The sequence below is a fragment of the Pinus tabuliformis genome, chromosome 2_1 (assembly GCF_031772625.1).
Source record: "Pinus tabuliformis cultivar Carrire ecotype Pingquan chromosome 2_1, CPIR1, whole genome shotgun sequence".
Lineage (NCBI taxonomy): Eukaryota > Viridiplantae > Streptophyta > Pinopsida > Pinales > Pinaceae > Pinus > Pinus tabuliformis.
Window position 1 is genome coordinate 37,326,176 of NC_142299.1, and position 26,788 is coordinate 37,352,963.

Here is a 26,788-nt window from a genome sequence, read left to right on the forward strand (position 1 = left end):
CCAATTAAAAACCCTAGTAGTGTACCTTATTAAGGAAGTTGTAATTTAAACTAATTTTCAGCAAGAAAATTACTATGAAGTAATTTGTCAATTTGCTGGAATTAGGAAATTTAAGAGAACTATTATAAGATATTCTAGCAAGATTTTACTGTAGTCACAATTTTTCAGCTATATAACTTAATGATTGGTATCCTCATTCCCTAGTAATTCTAGTTTAAAAATATATACTTTTCCACTTAGTGCATTCTAATTAATTCTTTATGAAAAGTATGGTAAGAAATAAATGAAATTAGTCTCCTAATATTATCATGCTTTTTCAACATATAAACAAATCCTACGGATAATTCTTTTTTAGTTACAATTGCATATATTTGTAACCATTGATAGCCAAAGATATTGTCAAATTTAATTTAGCTATTTGAGAAAAAAACATAAAACACCCACCACCACAAACACATACCCATCCCCAAAAAAGTCTCAACCAATATCAAAGCGTAATTGAAAATTTATACTAATCCAATACGTATTGGAGTGCTCAAACAGAACCTGATTCCTTGAAGTTCATATCCATAACTGTCAAACGGTATCAAAATAGAACTAACCATTATGGGACACTAGCAAGATTTGAGCCATAGTTGCAATTTTTCAACTATATATATTTATAACTTGATGTCTGGTTTCCTCGTTCTCTTTCTCAATCCTTGTTTAGGAAAGTACACTTTATCACTTAACGCATGCTAGACAAAGTGGATCATTAATTCTTTGTGAAGAGTTTGGTAGGAAATAAATAAAATTAGTGTCCTAATACTAAGATGCTATGTTGACTTTCTATATATCTACAGATCCTACAAATAATTACTTGTATAGCTACAATCACATATATATGCAACCCTTGATAGCCAAAGCTATTGTCAAATTTGATTCAGTTATTTGAGAAAGTGACATAAAAACCTCACCAATCCAAACACACACACACATCCAAAAGAAAAAATGTCAGCTGTCTGAAATGACGAAGTTTGTGATTACATGATAAACAAGCAACTGATTTCAAAAGGTCTAAAGGGCATAAAACCCGTCATGCATCATCTATAATGTTGAGTATGGTTATACCGTTGATGCTTGAAAACTTGAAAGATAAAAGTTATTTTGCTGTTTGAGGCATTTACAGACTAGAATTATATCGACCAATAGAAGTTCCAGACACTTGACTTACACTAGCACCAAGACGAAGAAGAAGAAAATAGGAAGTCTTTATCTGCATGTCAAAAAAATATCCTCTCCCTCCGGAGCATCATACGTGAAGGTGAATCGTTACGGAAAGGATTACCTGACTATTTCCTGTGGACCATGCTGGTTGATTTCCACAGGAGAAAACCACCATGCCACTTTAACATCTTGGAGCTATAGTTTGTAATCAAATACCATGCCTATGTTACCAGAAACAGGAAATGTACAACGAAATGGCAACAGGGATCAAACTGAGAAATGGGGGACCTAATTTCTCAGGGGTGAGAAACGTTTAATGTTTCAGCCCCCTAAGGCATAGCTTACCGAAGGGATTAGTCTCAGTGGGTGAGCTCAATCGGGTGGAACAGACTTGTTTCAAGGTGGACTTTGCTGTGAGGTCTCTGGTTCTAGTCCAGCTGGGGTTTGAGCAAACTTGAGTCCATCAGGTTTACCAGCTGCTAATGTAGCTGGCAGCTGGGCCGCCCTCCATCCAAATATTCTAGAGAAGATAAGGGGGATCCCACAAGATTTTCCTTGGGGGAAAAAATGGCCCAAGGTATAATACATATGCATGAATAACTTAATTTGAACTATCATCATACAAGAAAATTACAAAATTTTCAATTTTAGATGCATCATATTCATAAAAGAAAGTTGGACATAATTTGGGGTTTCGGACTAAAACCCAATCACCAAACAGGTTGTCCAGGGTTCGAGACATTTATGATCTTGCAAAGACCAAAAACAGCTACCAACGGAACCAAAATGGCCCCCAAAACAGGAAATGTGTTTAATATTGGTCAGAATGGTCACATTTTTGGGTTGTTTCTCCCAGAAATGGGGCAGGGCCGCCTTGTTTATGCCTCTAGTCCATCTTCAGTTCCTCTAAGGAAAAACAGTCCATTGCTCTTTTCTACGGTCAAAATTCCAAACTTGAAATCTCAAATAACTGTACAATAAGCCTTCTCAGAAAGCAAAACAGTCTGATAGGATTGCGGAGGAGTACTTCCTGATTGCTAAAAATAACCATAATACGATTGTCAAATCTCATTCTTTCTGTTCATACATCCAGTTACCAACATCAAGGTAGTAAGATCACCTTTGCCTTACAACGTTTGCTTTGCCACCTAGTGCTATAGTTATATTATGCAGCAGTCCTTTTTTATTCTGAAAGCTAATACTGGCAAGCATATCAACACAAGGCATAAAAATAATTCATGAGAATTGCACTTAAATAAATTCAGCAGAACAGAATTTAGCCTTGTTTGTAGTCACTCTCTATTAGCACATCAAAATGTATTTACAAAGTAACAATGACCATATCTGAAAGTTTAAATGACATTATATAATATAATACATTAAGGTAACTTCTTGTAATCTCAACGCCTTTCTTCCGTATATTTAAACATACATCCTGCAATCAGTTTACAGTAACTCTTTATGATTCCCACCACAATCTATCATATCTTGACATCTTATACCAGTCTAGTAAAACGTAGAACTATGACTCTGAATTTGGCAATTTGCACTCCAACTGAAAATCGAAACATATTAGCGTTATCATTATTAGATAAGATAACACATGAATCTGTGCGATTCCACTGCAGAGGGACAACCAACAAATAATAACAAACATCTGAATAGAGTAAGTGGCAAATTACAGCAAGCTTTCAAACCCAAGAGATACCCCATGTATCAAACCTTGGTCTGAAGTACTGCCGGTAGTAACGGAGCACAGAGGTTTTGGTGAACTCGATGTAATAAAATCTCCAAGGTCTTCATCTTCGACAAAGAACAATCCATGTAGACGTTTTGGTTCAATAAAATGCTCGTAGGTTTCAGTTTCAGAGTTTTTCTGAAAACAAACAGTTTCTCTACTTTGGTCAGGAGTATGACTGCACAAAAGAGATTCCAGGGACATATTCATTGGGATAGAATCAGAAGATGTAAATGATACATCTAATAGAGAGGATGGATCCATCTGAAATTTTATGGGAGCATGCTTGTCCTGATCTTCTGTGAAATTATTTGATCCAATGGCAATGTCGCCTTGCCTTTCCATCTTCACACCATTAAGCATATCCTCAAGTCCTGATAACTCACTTTCACATTTTCCAGAAAAAGGACTAAATGAAGAACTCTTGTCTGCAACCAGATCTTGCTCCTTATCAATTATAAGTTTGGTGGGCTTTGAGCACATTTTTGAAGATACAAGCTCTTCGGACCCTTCTAGTGGTCGAAGCTGCTCCTGGAAATCATGCATTATATTTGTTTCTTGTTCAAGTCTGCTCATGTTTGGGATAACATTAACTGTGTGGGAAACATTTATCCCTGGCATTTTTTCAATATTTTGTAGTTCACATTCAGTTTTATTTTCCAACGACATGACTTCACTGTTGTGGTTCATCGCCAATACAGCACCTAGCTTATGGGACTGTTCAGTTGTGATGACAACACCATCCTGAGGATCTGTAATATTCCTCCCTTTATATACGATAGGCTTGGAATCTTGACTGCCTTGGGAAGATGTGTATGCAACTGAGCCCATATTCTCCTGGCTTATGTATCGCACTCCCTCAAAAGCATTAAAAACAGCAGCATCTTGATAACAAAACCCCTCATGATCTGTATTATCTACTTCTGATGAGCGAAAATGTGTTGCTGTGCTCATGCCTGTTTTTTCCAAGTGAGAGAGACTGTCATGATAACAAACTTCCTTGCCATCTGTATTTTCTCTTTGTACTGAAACTGGAGGTGCTTCGGTGAAGGTGTCCATTGTTTCTACTTGAATTGGAGCTACAGAAGCTGAAAATGCAGAAAGTGCTGATGCTAAAGCTTCCTCTAAAGATAGTCCTGGATTTTGAGGAGTTGAATCCTCATAATAAAACTTGCTTGAAACCTCTGAACCAGAAAGTACCCCTTCTATTGAACATTGTACACTCTGGGAATCCTTATCTAGGAAATGTTCTTCCTTTGGATAGCCATGCTGGTCCAAACTACTGGATACTGACTGATTGAGGACAGTGTCTGGAGATATGTGAAAGCCAGCTTTTGATGGCTCTTCATGACAAGGCAATGAATGCATATTCTCTGACTCCAAATTTACAGAAGTACCCAGACAGGAGGCATCTGATGGCAAGATCACAGAAGAGCTTGAAGCATCACATACAAGAGAAGACTCAGTGAATGACATTGGAGATGCCCTTGGCATAGAAATTGAAGAAAGAACCTCAGCACACGATGGACTTGGTGTATTTACAGAAACTGTGTGCTTCAAATCATTGTCACTTAACGTTTCTGGGCAAGAAACTGAAGAATTCAAAAATGAGTTTGATGACAAACATGAGCCAGAATGAACAGTCACACCCTCCATTTTTGTCATCAGAGATTGGTTCGGCAGCATTTGATATGACTCAACAAGTTTAATCCTCCTTTCCATGTTACTCATGGATCTGTGCATATATTCCTCAATCCGCATACACAAAGCTTCTAATCTGTCCATACGTTTGCAGACATATTCAAACATCTTTTCTTCACTGGGTTTCTCCCTCATGCCCTCATCTACCTGATTATTTTGCAATTCTTCAGGTCTGCATTGCTCATCAGATTCTTCCATGTATAGCCCACCCATTCTGTCTGGAAACTTTTCAGCAATCTCGGTCATTTTTGTTGTATATGAAGTTTCACGTCCTGATTCATTCTTCCTGTTCTTTCTACCAAATATATTGTTTGTAGTTTCTCTAGAAGGTGGTGTACTTTGCATGGTAGTCTTGAAATTATTCTTTTCTGTTTCAATATTTTTTCCAACTTCATCCAGATGAGAATGTGGGCTGGACCCAGAATGTGGAAGTCTCTCCTGATGCATTAATGGCTCAGGTGAAACATTTTGTCCTGGCACCGTGCCAGCAGATAAATTTTCTCCCATGGAAGTTGCCATATCTGCCATTGATGGTGGATAACTGGATACAGAAGATGCTGGGTTGGAAGACTCCAGTTTGGGCCTGCTCATATCTCTCTCAAAATTGTGGGAATTAAAAGATAAGCCATGTTGTCTTTGACTCAATCCACCCCTTGACATCTGGATCATACCTGGAATAAGCATTGCCAGTAAAGAACCCCCAAATGGACTACCCTGAAGATTAGAGCTGCTAAAATTAATAGATTCAGTACCAGCTGTAATAGCTGAAGCTGGTAAGCCATAAACACAAATTTGATCAATCTCAACAGAAGACTTATCTTGCAGTGATAGCAGTCGAATAGTTAGGGACACACAAGGCTTAGCATCTACTAACTTAACAGTTGCCTCATAAAATTTCTTCTGTACAAAATTGCTTCTGGACAATGTTACTGAACTCTTATCTGTTCTAACTTTTGTGTCCACATTTGTTTCTACTAAATGTTTATTAGATACCCCTAAAGTTGCCAATTTCTCTTTTGTAACATTCTGATCAAAAGGTGCATCCTCAGTAGTTAAGGGTTTATGTTTTTCTGGGTCTAGAGAATCCTGGTTTGAAATTTTCGTAGCTTCATTTTTTATTGACTCTTCTGATTCCTGGATCGTTTTATTGCAAAAGGATTGAAGCTGAGCTATTCCTCCAGGTTCACCCAGAGAATTCATTTCAAATGAGCCTGAAAGTTTAACTTCAATCCAGCTATCTTCATCACTATAATGAGACTCAGCTTTTGTGTTTTCCTCTGAAGCCTTAATGCTATCCTCCTGGAGCAAGCTTTGGAGTGTTTGGCCCTTACCTCCATCAAGAATATCTGATGAATTCAGATCATTAGTCGACTCTATATCATATTTCTCCACCTTCAAAAATTGTTGGGTTGCATTTTCAATTGGTAAACTCAGCTCACTCTCAAGAGACTTATGAATGGAATCATCCCCGCTGAATGAAGAACTATCATCCTTACTAATGCTTCCTCTGACAGAGTCAGCATCATCATTTTGCATGGTAAGCTCACCACGGGCTGTGGAGAGATATTCATTGTCAACAGAAAGCTCTGGCTTATTGTAAAATTCAAACACTCGGGAAGTACTCCGGATGTACACACTGTGAACATCGCATAGTTTCCCTTCAAACTTGACTGCATAGCAAGAAACATGATTTGTAAGTATTAATTTGGACAAGATACATTCTAAACAGTCAAAGTCAACTGATTAATGCATAACAGAGATTCAGTTGAGTATTCACAGTTTCCAGAACATATATTAATTACTAAATATGATGTCTCTCATTATCTTGTATACAAGTTCATTTCTTCAATTATTCCTCATTTTGAAAAATGATCTTGAATTCTTTTCCGTAATTTTTAATTCTATTGTAGGGCAGCAACACCAAAAGTTCATTACTCCACACCATGGCGTATAGAGTTTATGCTTTCTTATGTAGAACCACTTGAGTACCATCCTACCACTCTTTGAAGTCGAAATCAAGCTTTAACTATTGAATTGAGCACAGAAATTTTCAATGCAATCACAGATTTCTTTTGCTCTAAGAATTTGCATATTGTTTCAGGGGATTGTGTTTTTTTGGTATGCTCTATGCTTAAGAGCAATTTACTTCAATTTCTTTATTAGCCCAATATCAATATCCAATTTAGCAATCACATCAGCATGATAGTAAAATGCAGATAGAACATAAACATAAACAGTAGAAGACATGCCAAGACAAGAGGACACAACATGTGGCACCAGCCAGGGACAAACCCCAATGTGGGGAAACCCTTGATCAATTCTTCTAATATTCTTAATAGTTCAGCAGAGAGAGATAGTACAAATTTACAAATCTGATCATTTATGACAGCAGCAGTCCAAAACAGCCCGGAAACAGCAAATCCAAACAGTCCAAAACAGCCCAGAACTTCAGCCTCCAACAGCAAATCCAAACAGTCCAAAACAGCCCAGAAAATTCCAGTCAAATGCTGGTCAACGAAATTCAAACTGCAGCCAGCAACTAGGGCAGTCAACGCTGGTCAAACCAAAGGTCAGATCACCTCGGTTTCCATGCCCAAATCTGCAGCCAGCCGAGGAGAAGCTGCCACACCCAAAGTGCAGTCAAAGGGAGGTCAACAAACGCAGCCCAAAACAGCAGCCTCTGAACTTCAGTCAAACTGGTCAATGCAGCTAAACAGAAAATCCTCCTTCCTTCGCACGTGTGAGAGAAAGCTGCCCTAATCTGCGTACCCAATCAAGTGAGGAGAGAGAGATGAGTGAAGATGAGATGATGAAATAATGCCTTGAGGTCTCCTCCTTTTATATGCAACGTTGAGGATGAACTGGGGGTAAAAATCTCTGTTTTGATTGCTGGCCGACCATGACAATTTGTCAATAATACAAATAAATTCATATCTTCATTTTTACATGTCGGAATCAGATGATCTTTAGATCAATCCTACACCTCTCGGAGAGAGGAATCCAAGAAAAATATCAGCTGTCATAAATAAGGTGACCCATATGGAGTTTGGCCCTAGTTGCCAATTTTAACACTCCCTCTCAACTAGGGAGAACTCCATCTGCTAATCCATCTGCAGTGGGTACTATCTCTGCCATCAATGCATTGCCCTGCACTACTCTGCTCTGCTGAACTATGAAGAAGAAGAAGTGATCGAGAATGTATCATACCATTCTCTACTAACCCGAAGTCAGTCCCAGATAAAAGAGTGTCTCATACCACTCTTACTGACCCAAAGTCAGTTCCAATCAAAAGAGAGTGTGTCATACCACTCTTATTGATCTGAAGTCAGTTCCAATTTCTCCCAGATCAATATCATCCTAGCATAGGGAGTACGGTAGTACACGATGCATCCATCAGTAGTACTATGGTCCCTATCCTCATTTCCCTACTCATTGGCCAAATGAGAGGTATTTCCCATGAGTCCCAAACTACATAGGTAGGATGTCTCAGCAGGAGAAGGATGAACCACTCATCCTGCCTACATGTCGCCACGGGGTATCACGGGGGAAGGTTGAACCACTCACCCTGTACACAGCAAACCACTAGGGGAAGTGAGAACCACTCACCCTATGGTTGCTCATCGCTCCAAGAAGTACCCCAAGCCCCCCGGAGCTCCAGAGCTCAATGTCCATATGACACAGGACCCTCACAAGAGGGTCTCTCCATGACTCCTAGTCGTTCTTTGAAAGTCAAGAATTTGACCTTTCCCAAGGGCTTTGTCAGAATGTGGCAACCTGCTCATCGGTCCCAATGTGATGGAGCCTTATTGCTACTCGTTGTACCATATCCCGAATAAAGTGTTATCTGATATCTATGTGCTTGGAGCGATCATGAAATACGAGATTCTCTGATAATCTAATCCCACTCAAGTTGTTGCAGAGGATCACGGTGGTATCTAGCACATGTCCAAACAGCGCACTGAAGAGCTTCCTCAACCAGACAGCTTCACAGGAGGCCATACTCGCAGCTATATATTTGGCCTCAGTAGTGCTCAAGGCAACCGACTTCTGCTTCCTGCTCATCCAGGATATCGAAGCAAAACCCAAAGAGAAACAGCACCCAGAAGTGCTCTTGCGATCCACCACACTACCGGCCCAATCAGCATCCGAATAACCATGCAGCCTCACATCTCCGACAGTGTATCTCAGTCCATGAGTGATTGTGCCTCGAAGATATCTCAGAAGATTCTTGGCACCAATCCAATGTAAATGATAAGGCTCAACCATATATTGGCTCAACGTATTAACTGCCAAACATATATCCAGACGGGAGTTCACCAAGAACATCAGTGGTCCTATGAGTTGACGATACTCAGAAGCATTTCCCAGTTCAGGTCTGGCAGCACTACCACATAACTTCTTGAAGTTAAGTTCCATAGGGGTTGTCACAGGCTTGCAGTCCACCATCCCAAATCTTTCCAATATCTTCACAACATATTTTCCTTGAGATAGGAAAATTTCTTTTGCCTTTTGCCAGACCTCTAACCCTAGGAAGTAGTGCATCAACCCTAAGTCCTTCATCTCAAATTCGGAAGCCAACTCCCTCTTACATTTGTGAATGAGAGGGTCTGCACTTGTCAGAAAGAGGTCATCCACATAAAGTACCAGTATGAAAGGTTTATCATCTTCAACCTTAAAGTAAAGGTTCGGATCGGCTTCACTTCTAGTGAATCTCAGGTTCATCAGATAGCTATTAATCCTCTCATACCAAGCCCGGGGTGCTTGATTCAAGCCATAGAGAGCCTTCTTCAACCTACCTACATAAGATTCCCGGTCATGGACCTCAAACCCCTCGGGTTGTTCCACATAGACTTCCTCTTTGATCAAACCATGGAAGAAAGCAATCTTGACATCCATCTGATGTAGGTTCCATCCTTGCGAGGCAGCAAGGGATATGATCAAGCCGATGGTGGTGTATCAGGCAACAGATGCAAATATCTCATCGTAATCTACACCTTTCTTTTGAGAGAAGCCTCGGGCAACAAAGCGAGCGAGCCTTGAACTTTTCTACACTTCCATCAATCCATGCTTGATTTTGTAGAGCCACTTAGAGGTGACAACCGATTTGTCCTTGGGTCTAGGGACCACATCCCAGACATCATTCTTCATAATAGACTGGTACTCTTCATTCATAGCATCCTTCCATCCTTGTTGCTCCATGGCTTCTTCAAATGATGAAGGTTCATTTTGAATAATAGTGCTCATGGTGGTCAAGTATCCTTGATACTTGTTCGGCTTCTTGCTCTCACGCAAAGTCCCCCTCAGTGCAATATGTCTTTGGGCATCTTCGAGAGTCTCCCTAAGCCATGAGGGTCTCCTCTTGGAGGAGGAGGGCTCTTGGGGAGGAGGATCAATAGGATCCATAGGTTCATCAACATCCGGCATCATCTCATCCTCTTTTTCACCCTGTCTTCCGGTGTCAGCTTCTTTGTCCTTCCTTGGGATAGGAAGGTTGTTGATCTTGCTGAGAGCCATATCTTCGTCAAAGGTGACATCATGACTTATTTCAACTTCCCTTTGACCAGCCACATAAATTCTATAGCCCTTAGAAATTTCGCTATAGCCCACAAAGATTCTTTTCTTCCCAGATGCACCCAATTTGCTTCTTGTCTCTTTCGACACATGAAATATACGGGACTTCCAAAAATTCTAAAGTGAAAGACATCGGGTTTCTTACCAGTGAACATTTTTTCGGGAGTCTTGGAGTCCAATGCTTGATGAGGGCATCGGTTTTGAACATACATAGCGGTATTCGCAGCTTCGACCCATAGAAACTTCGAAAGCCCTTAATCATGAAGCATGGCACAAACAGCTTCCACAATAGTACGATTCTTCCTTTCAACCACACCATTCTACTTGGGAGTGTATGGTGTTGTGGTCTCCCTCTTAATGCCAGCTTCTCTACAATAGTTATGGAATTCATTTGATTCATATTCAGTCCCATTATTAGTTCTCAATATCTTGATTCTCTTCTCAGATTGATTTTCAATTATGGCTTTGAAGTGACGGAACCAGGTGAACACTTCATCCTTCTTTTTCAAGAAGTAGATCCAAGTCTCGCGAAAATAGTCATCCGTAACGGTGAGATAATATAAGTATCCTCCCAAAGAGTTTACGGGCATCATCCCAAATATGTCGGAGTGGATCAACTACAATATATCGGTGGTCTTTCTATTACTTGAGGGGAATGGTCCCCTTGTAAGTATTCCTTCAGCACATCCCGGACATATAGCTTCATGCTCTACTTGTTAGAAAATTATATATTACGGAGCAATGGAACACATAAAATATTGCAGAAATATAAACACAGAAAACACACAAAACAAGAGAGACACAGATATACGTGGTTCACCCAGTTTGGGCTACGTCCACCCCGAACAGCGAGTCCTTCCTTTCTATTATCCAGCAAAATGAAGAGACACAACCTACAGCAAATCCGCTGTAATATCCTCCGTTTTCTCTCACAGTTTCACCTCTCTGTTTCTCGCTCACAGAACACACATCTATTTCATAGCCTCAAATACAATACCCTCATACAAAGAGAGGGGTTGCCTTCTAGGGCAAAAAACCCTAAACTAAACATAAGTTCTACCGTCAGATCATCCACCTAATGAACAGCCCAGATTGACTAGAAATTACTATACTTTTACAAGGCAATTTTACATTTGTTTTTAGCTTCGGGGCGCTGCCCCCGAGCCCCCGCCGGGGGACCGCTGGCCCCCGGACCCCCCAGCCGGGGGGGATCGGCCCCCCCGGACCCCCGCGGGGGGGACAAGTCCCCCCCGCACCCCCCCGCGTGGAGGGGTGTACAAACTTCCTGGGGTATACATCCGGCTGAAACAAAGACCTCTGAACAATCATGCTCCACACACAACAATCTCCCACTTGGATAATGATTGTAGAAAATCCACCGTTGCTTCATTTGCTAGACAATGACTCCTCTTTGGACCTGGTTGTTTCTCATCTTCATTGTCATCCTTGAAGACCAATTGAAACTGAGCATATTCCCAGTTTCTCCCTGGTTACAACTTTTGTTAGCGTATCTGCAGGATTTTGGCTAGTGTGTATCTTTTCTAGCTTCAACTCTCCATCTTCCAACACTGATCGTATGAAATGGTACTTGAGCTGTATGTGTTTAGTCCTGGAATGAAATGTTGAGTTCTTTGCAAGATGAATGGCACTTTGGCTGTCACTGTATAACGTGCCCTTATCATGCTCCTTACCCAATTCACCCAAAAACCTTTGTAACCAAATCATTTCTTTACTAGCCTCTGTAGCAGCAACATACTCTGCTTCTGTTGTTGAAAGTGCAACAACACTTTGGATTTTTGAAACCCGACTGACAGTTGTTCCTCCAACAGTAAATACATATCCTGTAGTGCTCCTCCTGTTATCTCTGTCACCTGCCATATCTACATCAACGTATCCCTGTAGAGAAATGTTTGCACCACCAAAGCATAATGCTTGATTTGTGGTACCTTTCAAATATCTGAGAATCCATTTCACTGCCATCCAATGTTCCTTTCCTGGATTATTCATGTACCTGCTTACAACTCCCACTGCATGTGCAATATCAGGCCTTGTGCAGACCATTGCATACATTAAGCTTCCAACTGCTGATGCATATGGAACTTTAGACATATAATCCATGTCTTCTTGGGTCTTTGGGCACATTTCCTTGCTAAGTTTGAAATGGTTAGCAAAAGGTGTACTAACTGGTTTTGCATTGTGCATGTTAAATCTTTTCAACACCTTTTGTATGTACTCATTCTGAGACAATGTTAATTTACGATTTTTCCTGTCTCTAGTTATTCTCATACCAAGGATTTGTTTTGCAGCTCCCAAATCCTTCATTGCAAATGAATTTGCCAATTTTCTTTCGAGCACATTTATTTCCTGCATGTTAGATCCTGCAACAAGCATGTCATCTACATACAATAACAATATAATATAGCTGCCATCATTTTGCTTTTTCAAATAAACACAATGATCAGAGTGACATCTAGTATAACCTTGTTCAGACATAAACTTGTCAAATTTTAGATATCGCTGCCTTGGAGCCTGTTTTAAGCCATACAAGCTCTTCTTCAACCTGCACACTAGTTTCTCCTTCCCTTTCACCTCATATCCTTGTAGCTGCTGCATATATATCTCTTCCTCCAAATCCCCATGGAGAAAGGCTGTCTTTACATCTAACTGCTCAAGATGCAAACCTTCAGCTGCCACAAGACTTAAAATAGTTCTGATTGAAGTCATTTTAACAACAGGAGAAAATATTTCATCAAAATCAATACCTTTCTTCTGTGCAAACCCCTTCACCACCAGTCTAGCTTTATACCTCTGTTTTCCTCCATCTTCTTCCTTCAGCCTGTAAACCCATTTATTCTTCAATGTAGTTTTTCCTACAGGCAACCTGACTAAATCCCAAGTCTGGTTATGCACTAAGGAGTCCATCTCTTCTTCCATGGCTACCTCCCACTTCTTCCTGCTTTCAACCTGCATTGCTTCTTCATAACATTCGGGTTCACCGGAATTAGTCAACAATAAATAATATAATGAAGGAGAGTATCGTTCAGGGGGTCTACTTATCCTGGTAGATCTTCTAACACCACTTTCAGGTGTTTGGGGTGCCTGTTGCTGTTGTGGTGGTTGCTGTTGTTGATTATTATTATTTTCAGACACCTTTACCTTTTCACTGATTTCATCAAGAATTGCGTATTCCTTGTTTTCTTTTTCCTGTTTCTTTTCCTGCAACTGATTCTTATACAAGACCTTTTCATTGAATATTACATCTCTGCTCCTAATGATTTTGTGATTTTCGTAATCATATAAGCGATAACCAAAATCATTAACACCATATCCAATAAAGGTACATTTCTTTGACTTTGCCTCAAGCTTTGTTCTATTTTCTTTATCAATATGGACAAAGGCCTCACAACCAAAAGGCTTTAAAAAGGAGTAGTTTACCTTTTTACCTGTCCATGCTTCCTCCGGAACACCACCATCCAAGGAACTTGAAGGCCCTCTGTTTATTAGATAAACAGCGGTATCTACAGCATCTGCCCAAAACTGTAAAGGCAATCCTGCATGCAATCTCATGCACCTTGCACGCTCCATGATTGTTCTGTTCATCCTTTCTGACACACCATTTTCTTGTGGTGTTCTTGGAACTGTCTTCTCTCTGCGAATTCCATGCTCTGAACAGTACCTATCAAACTCTTTGCTGCAATATTCACCTCCATTGTCTGATCTAAGACACTTCAATTTCTTTCCTGTCTCAATCTCAACCAAAGCTTTCCATTTCTTGAAAGTATCAAATACATCAGATTTATTCTTAATACAATAAATCCAAGTTTTTCTAGTTGCATCATCAATAAAAGTAACATAATAACGAGAGCCACCGAGAGATGATACCTAAGCAGGTCCCCATACATCTGTATGCACAAGCTCTAATTTTTCATTCTTCTTTTCTTTCCCAACTCTGAGAAATCTGACTCTCTTCTGTTTTCCAAAAATGCAATTCTCACAGAAGTCCAAATCAACATTCTTCAAACCCGGCAACAAATTCCTTGAGTGAAGAATCTTCATCCCCTTTTCACTCATGTGTCCGAGCCTATGATGCCATAATGCTGCATCTGCTCCTTTGGAAGTTAAAGCATTAACAGAGTTAGAAATACCATTGCATAAATACAATGTACCAACCTTTTCGCTTTTTGCTATTACCAGGGCTCCTTTGGTGACCTTCCAAGCTTTATCTGTGAAAGTTGTCACACAACCTTCACCGCCTAACTGCCCTGTTGAAATCAGATTTTTCTTTAGATCTGGAACATGCCTTACCTCCTTTAATAGCTATTGATTTCCATTCTGTTGTTTTACAAGAACCTTACCCATTCCAACGATTTTACAGGGTTTATCATCACCCAGACGAACTTGTCCAAAATCTCCTTGAACATAGTCATGAAAGTATTTCTTATCAGGTGTGGCATGGAATGAAGCCCCTGAATCTACCACCCAGGAATCAGTAATATTTTCGAAAGAAAGAATCAAAGCATCTTGTAACACCTCACCTATCACATTTGCTTCGTGATTGTTTTCTTGCTGTGCATCTCCTTCTTTTCCCTTCCGAGATCTACAGTCTTTCTTTAGGTGTCCTTTCTTTCCACATTTCCAGCACACTATCCCCGATCTGGACTTGGATCTGCCTTTCCTTGATTTACTGCGATATCTTGAGCTCTTTCCTCTTTCCATTTTTCTTCCTCTAGACTCTACACTCAAAGCATTTCCCGATGTCTCACCGGAGCTTTTCCGTCGCATTTCCTCGCTAAGGATAGCACCGACAACATCATCAAACTTTAAAGTGCTAGATCCAGAAACGGAGTTACTAATGGCCATTACCAAACCATTCCAACTTTCTGGTAATGAGCACAAGAATAACAGAGCTCTAACTTCATCATCAAAGTTTACCCCTACAGAACTTAACTGACTTGTAACTGTATTAAAATCATTTAAATGGTTTGCAACAGATCCACCTTCCGATATATTCATATTAAATAATCGTTTCATAAGAAATACCTTGTTTGAGGTCGAGGGTTTTTCATATAGTTTCGACAACGTCTGCGTCAAACCCTCTGTCATGGTTTCCTTCGAAATGTTGAAGGCGATTGACGCAGCAAAGCACAACTGTATTGTTCCGAGTGCCTTTCTATCGAGAAGGTTCCATTCTTCGTCTTTCATACCCGTCGGCATCTTTGTTTTTCCGCCCAATGGTAGGTACAGATCTTTCTGATACAGATAATCTTCCATCTGCATCTTCCACAGCGAGAAGTTTTGGCCGTTAAATTTCTCGACCCTAAACTTACCATTTTCCGCCATTGCTCCCACTCGAACCAGGAACCCTTCTTTCCTGCGAGTTTATCAGCCAAATAGACCTTCGGCTCTGATACCAGTTGTTAGAAAATTATATATTACGAAGCAATGGAACACATAAAATATTGCAGAAATATAAACACAGAAAACGCACAAAACAAGAGAGACACAGATATACGTGGTTCACCCAGTTTGGGCTACGTCCACCCCGAACAGCCAGTCCTTCCTTTCTATTATCCAGCAAAATGAAGAGACACAACCTACAGCAAATCCGCTGTAATATCCTCTGTTTTCTCTCACAGTTTCACCTCTTTGTTTCTCACTCACAGAACACACATCTATTTCATAGCCTCAAATACAATACCCTCATACAAAGAGAGGGGTTGCCTTCTAGGGCAAAAAACCCTAAACTAAACATAAGTTCTACCGTCAGATCATCCGCCTAATGAACGGCCCAAATTGACTAGAAATTACTATACTTTTACAAGGCAATTTTACATTTGTTTTTAGCTTCGGGGGCGCTGCCCCCGAACCCCCCAGACGGGGGGGATCGGCCCGGACAAGTCCCCCCCGCACCCCCCCGCATGGAGGGGTGTACAAACTTCCTAGGGTATACATCCGGCTGAAACAAAGACCTCTGAACAATCATGCTCCACACACAACACTACTTTGAACTCAGGCATACCTGTCACCATCTGTCTCACATCGGGAAGAGCCTTATAATGAAGATGGGCAAACCTCTGGTGCCATAGTTCAGATTGTAGAGATGTGTCACAAGACATGGCTCCCAATGGACTTCCTCCAACTTGATACAAAGTGTCAACCCAGAACCCAAGAGTAAAAGCATCTTTAAAATTCCTTTTCCAAACACATACCTTTCCATCGATGAATGCCACCTTGTATCCTTTGTCTTCCATTGCCGAAATGGACACCAGGTTCTTCTTGAGATCATGTACATAATACATATAGAACTTCTTGTAAATGAATCGTGTTACCCTGATTCAATTGAAGGGTAACATTCCCTACTCCCTTTATGGGATAGGTGGCATCGTCTCCAAGACTAATCTCCAAGTTTGTCTCCTTCTCTATCAGATTAGAGAGAGCTTCCTTGTAACCACACTAGTTGATTCGAAACGCGTCGACAAAGGTCTTTCTTCATGTGATGTACGCTGAAGTTCTTCTTACAAGCTTCCTTGTACCCGGTGAAATGCCTTGAGGCACCACTATATATTTGCCAATTCCCCAAAGTGTCCGAAGGAGAGGTAGTGGAGAGGGCCGATATGAGACAGTATTCCTTTGGCTTATTGTTAACAACATTTGACTCTTCATACCTGGAGTTCCTTGCTTTCTTAGAGGGTTGACCATTTCCTTGATGTCTCCCACTCCTTTTTCCTTTGCCATTGAACCTACCATTCCTTTGATTGTTGTTGAAGTTGCCCCTAGAATGATTGTGATCATCATCATGTGATGTGTCCCTTCTATTTTGACACTCCCTTGCATAGTGGCCAAACTTATTGCAAACAAAGCACCTACCCTTCCTTCCACCCTTTGATCCAGGCTTTCCATTGGAATGACCTTTAGACCCTGCATTATTTCTCCTTTTGGAATGAGCGGAGAAAGCAATGGGGTTGCCTCTATTAGGAGGCATTTCTTGCTCCACCATTCTTGTTTCTTCTTGAATGCATCTCGACATTAATTCTTCAAACCCTGGAATTCGATCATTATTGAGAATAGTGTTGGAAATAATACTGAGAGGGGGGGTGAATCAGTATTATCAAATCAATAAAACTTTTTCCTTATCATACTCAAATTCATATACGCGGCTTCAGTTCAGGATATCCGCGTATATACGCGACTTTGTTAAATGAAACTATCGTACATACAGTAATCTTATGATTCAGTTAGTTTATCTTCAGTGAATGCATCAGAACATTATTAACCATATTAACAATAAACAGGAGCAGATCATCACACATAAAGAGCACACATGAACACCATGATATAAGGTGGAAACCTAATGTGGGTGAAAACCACCTGCTGCAATTTGTTTATATCTTCCTTTAATAAGAAACTTCTTTTACAATGTACTGGTGCAGTCCTTTACTAGCACGCAGGCTACAACCTGCAGAGGGCTACAACCCTCTTAGCTCTTGTACTAGCCGATCCATTTACTAGTACGTAGGCGCAGACCTACTGAAGGCTCCAACCTTCACTCGTTTTCCAGCTACTCCTGGAAGGGAGCTACAACCCCCTGGCTCTTGTACTGGCCAATATGTTTACCAGTACGTAGGCGTCGGCCTACGATCATCCAGGGACCACGTTTCATACATTTTCATACTGGGTCCATAAATACAAAATAATCACCACTGCAAGACATCCATCAATTACACCTGCATCACTGATCTCTGAATCACCCAATACTGAAACACTGAAACCCTGTCAATAGCACAGTCACCAGAACTCTGCAACAATAACCAGATACACTTGCAACTTCAAATATAATGCATACGCTACTATGATGAACCAAACCCACGTACATACGCGCTTTTACCAAAGCCAACCCACGTACAGATATGCAAATATTTACTCATAACATTGCAGCTGTTCCAAACAGCAGCCATACCCAGATCATAACATTCATACAATAAACATGCGTCAATAGATCTAGTCTATCCATAATCAAACCATATTAATGATAATCATTCCAAGCCTTAAGATCCCAATCCATCGTTCATCTTCCTTCACATGAGTGCCTCCTTGGTTCAGATCAAGCAAAGCATCACCAACCCATGTCCAACATACTAGATCTCACACTTCATCAGATATCATCACATGCACACCTTCTCCTTGGCCTAATGATCTTCTCCTTATATAGGTTTAGGCTTCTCTCAATACCATGGTCCAAAACCATGTAGAAACAATACTTTGGACCCAATACCTGGGTTCAACACTTCGGACGCAATACCAAGGACCAAAACCATAGGTCTAAATACCACGGACCCAAAACTTCATTTTCCAACATGTACGCACATTTATTTCTGTGAACTTGCGTGTGTACGTATACACGCCTTTTGCTCAGCTCAATCACGTGTATACGCACTTTCATCAAGTATAACCCGCGTATACCTTTCTTTTGACCTACTGCACTAGATCTGCCATCTGATTAAGTTGCCATCACCTGTATCATACCTCTGAGTGAGTTGCCATCAAGGACAACACCTGTATCATAATGCCAACAATCTCCCCCTTTGGACTTGATGGCAACCACTACACCAAGTCACTCTCCCCCTTTGACATCAAGGGCAAAGGGCGGACCAAGATATTCTCTTCTTTGATATACATTCTGCTGTCCATACTCCCCCTGAGTACATGCTGAAGTTTCTGATTGAGCTCCCCCTTTGTATATGCCAAGATGTACTAATCCGTCCATGCTCCCCCTGAGCACATGCAAGGTCTGCAAAAGCATAACATGACTCTATACATACATCAATCTCCCAATCAAGTGGGAATACACCATTTTTGACTCATCCACCCAACCAAGTGGGGATATACCAAATGTTTATACATGACTCATTACATCATCCATCCCATGCATAGTGGGGTAACAAAATACATCATATGACTCACAAAGACCAAGGACCTAAACAAGACCATGATAGTTATCAGCAACTATCATACACCATATGATCTACATTATAAGCATCTAGCATCCAGACCTGTAACCTGCAATCCATTCTTTTGACTGACCAACAATAAGTAGCAAGATGTATCATTTAGCTACATAAGCATCATCACCAAAGACTTCTAACCATCATGCCAACAATGCATTATTTGAAGTATATGCTCCCCCTGAACCTGTGCCATGCCATCATCAACCAGTGACTGAACCATATCAGACTTCTGTACTGTTGCTTTTCTTCAGAACATCATATACGCGACTGTGCAGCATATAACTCGCGTATATACGCGACTTGTCTTCATGAAACAAGCGTATGAGATTTAGAACACAGAGGTTCCACATTTTCAACTTCCTCTGAGTCTGTCATGTCTGTGTATACTGCTATGCCACATCTTTCTGGCTGTACTTCCTTTTTCTTCCATATCTTCAACTGTGATGATGTTTTCTTCTTTTGGTTTGGTGTCCACAATCTTCTCCTGCATTCTTTCGCTATATGTCCAGGCTTGTTGCATGCATAACATCTTACATGTTTCATATTCCTCCTAAAACAGTCAATGGCTTTGTGACCAAACATATTGCAAGCAAAACAATATCCCTTAAAGTACCTGGAACGTGATGATCTTTCTGTTTGACGGTCTTGAACCATTCTACTTCTGCATCTGGCTGCAACATGTCCAAGATTATGACATACATAACATTCAACATTATTCATTGGAGGAAATAATCGTCTATCACTTCCAAAGTTAGGAGCAAAAGATTTTCTTTGAGGAATTCCTTTCCTTGGCTGTTGATGGGGTTGTCTTCTCATCTCCTTGTTGATCATTTTTTATTTCTCATTAGAGTTCCTTGCCTCACCTTGTGAGCTAGATTCACCTTTAGCAGATTCATAAAAACCAAGACCAGTTTTGATAGCAGGCGACCTTTGACTACTAAGAATATCATCCAAGATCTTAGTACTATCTTGAAATCGTAATAGTTTATCTTTTTCTGCTAATTTACCTTTCAAGATATTTACCTCAACTTGATGTTGTTCTTCCTTTTCCAGACATTGCTTCGTCAAAGTTTCTTTAGACTTTCTTCCTTCTTCCACTTGTTGCCTTAGTTTGAGAATCTCATTTTCTTGCTCTTCATTTAGCACCTGCAGCATTTGTCGTACTCTGGAGGCACATTCCAGCTGAGCTTTTAAGCTGATAATTTCTTCTTTGAGGGCACTCTCCCTTTTGCTAGGTAGATCTTGTTGATCTATGATTTTATCTGATGCTTCATTTGCTTGTCCATCTTCAATCTGAGGTGATTCAGGATCTGAATACTTGCTTCCACTCAATAGCAGGCTGTCATTGTTCCTTTGAGCTGTCTTCTTCTTTTGACGCGCTCAATAGCAGGCTGTCATTGTTCCTTTGAGCTGTCTTCTTCTTTTGACGCGCTTTCTTTCCCATTGTTCTACGGATCTCCTTCAAGCGATCAAGCTTCTACCGAAGGACCTGCTCTGATCCCAATTGTTGGAAATGATACTGAGAGGGGGGATGAATCAGTATTATCAAATCAATAAAACTTTTTCCTTATCATACGCAGATTCATATACGCGGCTTCAGTTCAGGGTATCCGCGTATATACGCGACTGTGTTAAATGAAACTAGCGTACATACAGTAATCTTATGATTCAGTTAGTTTATCTTCAGTGAATGCATCAGAACATTATTAACCATATTAACAATAGACAGGAGTAGATCATCACACATAAAGAGCACACATGAACACCATGATATAAGGTGGAAACCCAATGTGGGTGAAAACCACCTGCTGCAATTTGTTTCTATCTTCCTTTAATAAGAAACTTCTTTTACAATGTACTGGTGCAGTCCTTTACTAGCACGCAGGCTGCAACCTGCAGAGGGCTACAACCCTCTTAGCTCTTGTACTAGCCGATCCATTTACTAGTACGTAGGCGCCGGCCTACTGAAGGCTCCAACCTTCACTCGTTTTCCAGCTGCTCCTGGAAGGGAGCTACAACCCCCTGGCTCTTGTACTGGCCAATATGTTTACCAGTACGTAGGCGCCGACCTACGATCATCCAGGGACCACGTTTCATACATTTTCATACTGGATCCATAAATACAAAATAATCACCACTGCAAGACATCCATCAATTACACCTGCATCACTGATCTCTGAATCACCCAATACTGAAACACTGAAACCCTGTCAATAGCACAGTCACCAGAACTCTGCAACAATAACCAGATACACCTGCAACTTCAAATATAATGCATACGCTACTATGATGAACCAAACCCGCGTACATACGCGCTTTTACCAAAGCCAACCCGCGTACAGATCTGCAAATATTTACTCATAACATTGCAGCTGTTCCAAACATCAGTCATACCCAGATCATAACATTCATACAATAAACATGCATCAATAGATCTAGTCTATCCATAATCAAACCATATAATGATAATCATTCCAAGCCTTAAGATCCCGATCCATCGTTCATCTTCCTTCACATGAGTGCCTCCTTGGTTCAGATCAAGCAAAGCATCACTAACCCATGTCCAGCATACTAGATCTCACACTTCATCAGATATCATCACATGCACACCTTCTCCTTGGCCTAATGATCTTCTCCTTATATAGGTTTAGGCTTCTCTCAATACCATGGTCCAAAACCATGTAGAAACAATACCTTGGACCCAATAGCTGGGTTCAACACTTCAGACACAATACCAAGGACCAAAACCATAGGTCTAAATACCACGGACCCAAAACTTCATTTTCCAACATGTACGCGCATTTACTTCTGTGAACTTGCGTGTGTACGTATACGCGCCTTTTGCTCCGCTCAACCGCGTGTATACGCACTTTCATCAAGTATAACCCGCGTATACCTTTCTTTTGACCTACTGCACTAGATCTGCCATCTGATTAAGTTGCCATCACCTATATCATACCTCTGAGTGAGTTGCCATCATGGACAACACCTGTATCATAATGCCAACAAATAGTGGTTCTAAATATATACCACTCGGACGGGAGTACTCCAAGGGTAGTGATAGTAAATTCCCTGTCAGGAATGACCTCTCCAATCGACAGAAAATCATTCTTGATCTCAGTGATCCTTAAGAAGTAGGATTGAATATCCTCATCCTTGCCCTTCTTAATATCCTTCAATTTATTTTTGAGAAATAAAATTTGATTTGCATCACTAACCTTGAACATGCTGACCAACGTATCGTAGATTTCCTTGGAGATGTTTAGATCGGAGATATAGGCCACCAGACACTTGTCAATGGAGTCTCTAATAATCTTCTTCGCTTTGACTTCAGCCTTGTTGTACTTATTCTTTGTAGCAGCCGGTGCATTTGAACGAGGCTCAGGGATTTTACCCCTCACATAATCCAACACTTCTTGTTCTTCCAATGTCAGATCAAGAGACGTCTTCCATTCATGATAGTCAGACTTTTCACAGAGCTTGCCTTCAACCGGGAAGTGGGATGAGAAACCCATTGAGCCTTTTGTCCATGTCCAACTGTCTTCGATGATTGCTCTTTCACTCTTGCTTGGGCTTTGTCTTCACCTTAGCTCCGATACCATGTTAATTTTTCGTATGTTCTATGCTTAAGAGCAATTTACTTCAATTTCTTTATTAGCCCCATATCAATATCGAATTTAACAATCACATCAACATGATAGTAAAATGTAGATAGAACATAAACATGAACAATAGAAGACAAGCCAAGACAAGAGAACACAAGATGTGGCACCAACGAGGGACAAACCCCAATGTGGGGAAACCCTTGATCAATTCTTCTTATATTCTTCAATAGTTCAGCAAAGAGAGATAGTACAAATTTACAAATCTGATAATTTATGACAGCAGTAGTAAAGCCCTAACCAAAAAAGTCAACGCTGGTCAAACAGGGCAGAAATCTTCCTCTAAGCAGCTCGGTCAAACCCAATGAACTTTGGCCTCCAACAGCAAATCCAAACAGTCCAAAACAGCCTGGAAAATTCCAGTCAAATGCTGATCAACAAAAGTCAAACTGCAGCCAGCAACCAATGTCACATGGTTCGGGTTCGGGTTTGAGTTCGACAATGATTAAGTTCGATTTGAATTTGAATTTTATGATAAGGTTCGAATGAGGTTCGCCATTAAATTCGAGTATATATATATAATTTTCCTAAATTTAAAATATAACCCAATATAATATTTATACATTAAATTTTTAATGCTTATATTATATAATATAAATGAAATTGCCTCGTCCCCACACATATATATAAAACATAAAATTTTATTAAATTTAATATATAACTCATTATAATATTAAAATATTATGTTTAATATATATGAAACAATATATAACAAATTATTTATAAAATTATCTTTCTATAAGATATTAAATTTAAAAGCAATTAAATTAAGTTAAATTTAATAAATAATTTATTATAATATTAATATATTATTTTTTTAAAATATATAAAACAATATGTATCTACAACAAATATAAAACTATACTGATGTGATTCAAATTAAAAAAAAAGCGTTAAAGCTTATTCCCTAACCTACCGAAGCGTCATTCCTCTGCGTAACCTATCAAAGTGTTATTCCTCTCTGTGCGAGTGCAACTCCATCGATGGTTTCTTAGCATATATTATATGTAAAATCGTTGGCTCTCGGACGCGTGATGGCCCTCATATAGCATACGGTTATCTTTGTGCACATTTTCATCGTGATGGTAAAATTTGAATATAAATTACCTTATGGAATGTCACAAAAACCATTGTCTATGCGCTTAACGACCCTAACAAAGTTACCCTTCATCTACACGCTTGACGACTAATCGATAGGAACTTCAAAATTAAAATATGGCAGACGACAGACCCAGTACCGTAAAATAACGCAAACGAAAAAGCAAACTTGAACCGAACATGATCGAACCTCATGCGAATTTGAAAATATTTTTGAGGTTCGCCGAATTTCGAACCTAAAGGTTCAAATTCGGCGAACCCTGTGACATAGCCAGCAACTAGGGCAGTCAACTCTGGTCAAACCAGAGGTCAGATCACCTCGGTTTCCATGCCCAAATCTGCAGCCTGCCAAGGAGAAGCTGCCACACCCAAAGTGCAGTCAAAGGGAGGTCAACATTAGTCAACACAGCCCAAAACAGCAGCCTCTGAACTTCGGTCAAACTGGTCAATGCAGCTAAACAGAAAATCCTCCTTCCTTCGCACGTGAGAGAAAGTTGCCCTAATCTGTGTACCCAATCAAGAAAGGAGAGAGAGATGAGTGAAGATGAGACGGTGAAATAATGCCTTGAGGTCTCCTCCTTTTATGTGCAACGTTGAGGATGAACTGGGGGTAAAAATCTCTGTTTTGATTGCTGGCCGATCATGACAATTTGTCAATAATACAAATAAATTCATATCTTCATTTTTACATGTTGGAATCGGATGACCTTTAGATCAATCCTACACCTCTCGGAGAGAGGAATCCAAGAAAAATATCAGCTGTCATAAATAAGGTGACCCATATGGAGTTTGGCCCTAGTTGCCAATTTTAACAGATTGACTGTTAACTTATGTACACTTCATTTTGATTTTAAAGTATTTGCATTTGATTTTTTATGGGATGAATTGCTTATTGTATTATCAGCTGCAGATAAGAACTTGCAAGCTTGTCATTATCAGGATTCACAGTTTCCAACATGTTTGGCTTCATCTGGATATAGTATATACAAGATTTTCAACAGGATTCAATGGATTATGTTAGTTGTCCATAAGTCATTGATTCATCTGTTTCTTAATCTGCAGAAATCTATAATATGCCATCATCAGCTATTAAAAGTCTGTGGAAAGCACATTCAGAGTCCGTGCAATAAAAGCTCACAGGATGAATCTTGCATACTTACAATATCATGGCTTTATTAAGCTTCTGTATATCACCACAAACAACAGAGTAGAATGGCACCTTTTTTCAGTTGTAGATGCATTATATTCAGAGTCTGTGCAGTAAAAGCTCACAGCACGAATCTTACATACTGCCAATATCATGGCTCTATTAAACTTCTGCATCACCACAAACAAAATAGAGTAGAATGGTCCTTGTGAAGGGCTGATTCTAGCTTTAACAGCTGGGATTAACTCTCCCCCTTAATCTGTTTCTATCTTGAATATAGATTTAATACCCTTCACAAGGGAGTATTCTATTCAGTCTGGCCCAAAAAAATAAATATTAACATAATCAAATATAAGCAAAGCTAAATTTCCATATTTGCAGGTTCCAACTTCAGAACTAGAAGCAACGCACATCAACCTAGGTGTTCACACCTCCAACTATTGCATAAAAATAATTTTCATAACCAAGATGACTAAGGGAAGTTGACGGTTGAAACGATAATGAAATTGTGTATCTATGGTGAATACTTCAGAAAACCCTGATCCAGCATAAACTATGAACAGAAAATCACATAAACAGAAGTGAATCCAACAAGACAACAAGAGATATTACGCCATTAAAGAATCAATCACTACCAAATACAAGGTGATGATACCAAATACTCATAAGGTTTGTATTTATACACAACCTATGAGATAGGTTGCCTTCCCCCATAAGAGGATTGCGCCCACATAAATGCCTACGTCAGTCTTAGCCAACTAGAATAACATAAAATAATGATGACTAAATCAGATATTATATCATAACCTAGGAATACAATAATGAGGGAGCTTAGTGATAGTGTCAAGTAATCACAAGTGAAGATTACCATCATTTCAACAACCCTCCTCAATTTGGGAATGGGGTAATGGAAAAAGATGATAAAGTACAAAAGATGGACTGAGCATACCCAACTCAATAGAGAGACAACCATAGCTGCAATAAGACAGTGTGGGTTTGTCAAGACCCAACTCGTTACTCAATACAAACAGGAAGGATTTATGAATACGAACTGCTCAACTCCTGAAGAAATGCCACAACTGAACTGCTCAACATCTAGGGAAATATGATCTTTGATCTATCCATGTAATAAAGTAGTATTGTAAAGAGACGAGTACAAGAGAGAGGACAAAAGTGGACATTTCCAACTCAACGACAAGTCAACCATAGCTGAAAGAAGAGTGTGTTTGTTATGATCCCACTCAATACAAAAGTGTACCTGTTACCTCCCCAGATGTACCTGGTTAGGACTTGCAATAAGCCACCAAAGTTGAACAAGACACTTGTTCAAATTTCCAGTTCAGAAGCCTTGTAGGACAATTTTGCCCCTTTCTTTTGGTTTTCTTCTCTATGCAACTTCCGTAACCCATGGGGGAAATTGTAATAAATGATGTTATTACAATTTTGAACAAAAGAATTTTGATGTGATTATCGCCAAAAACATGTCTCAAAAACTTGATATGGATCACAGAAGCCTTAATTCAATAATGAACAACGTCGTCAGCCCATATTTGGACAAATTTGTATTGGTTTTTTGGATGGCATCTTTGTTGAATCTTGTAGCTTTGGTCGGTCTTCATAATCTTATTTTAGCCCTACAATTAATGGTAAATACAAATTG

The 26,788-nt window shown here is 39.9% G+C and overlaps 1 protein-coding gene across 1 annotated transcript in view; it reads right to left on the bottom strand.

Moving 5' to 3' along the window:
- Window positions 1–2,547: 2,547 nt before the first annotated feature.
- LOC149198658 (uncharacterized) overlaps window positions 2,548–26,788 on the bottom strand; it is a 64,251-nt gene continuing 40,010 nt past the window's right edge. The window contains exon 2 of the mRNA XM_089402101.1: window positions 2,548–6,315. Coding sequence (XP_089258227.1) covers window positions 2,885–6,315 — 3,431 coding nt within the window. The 3' untranslated portion in view covers window positions 2,548–2,884. The remainder of the gene's footprint in view (window positions 6,316–26,788) is intronic.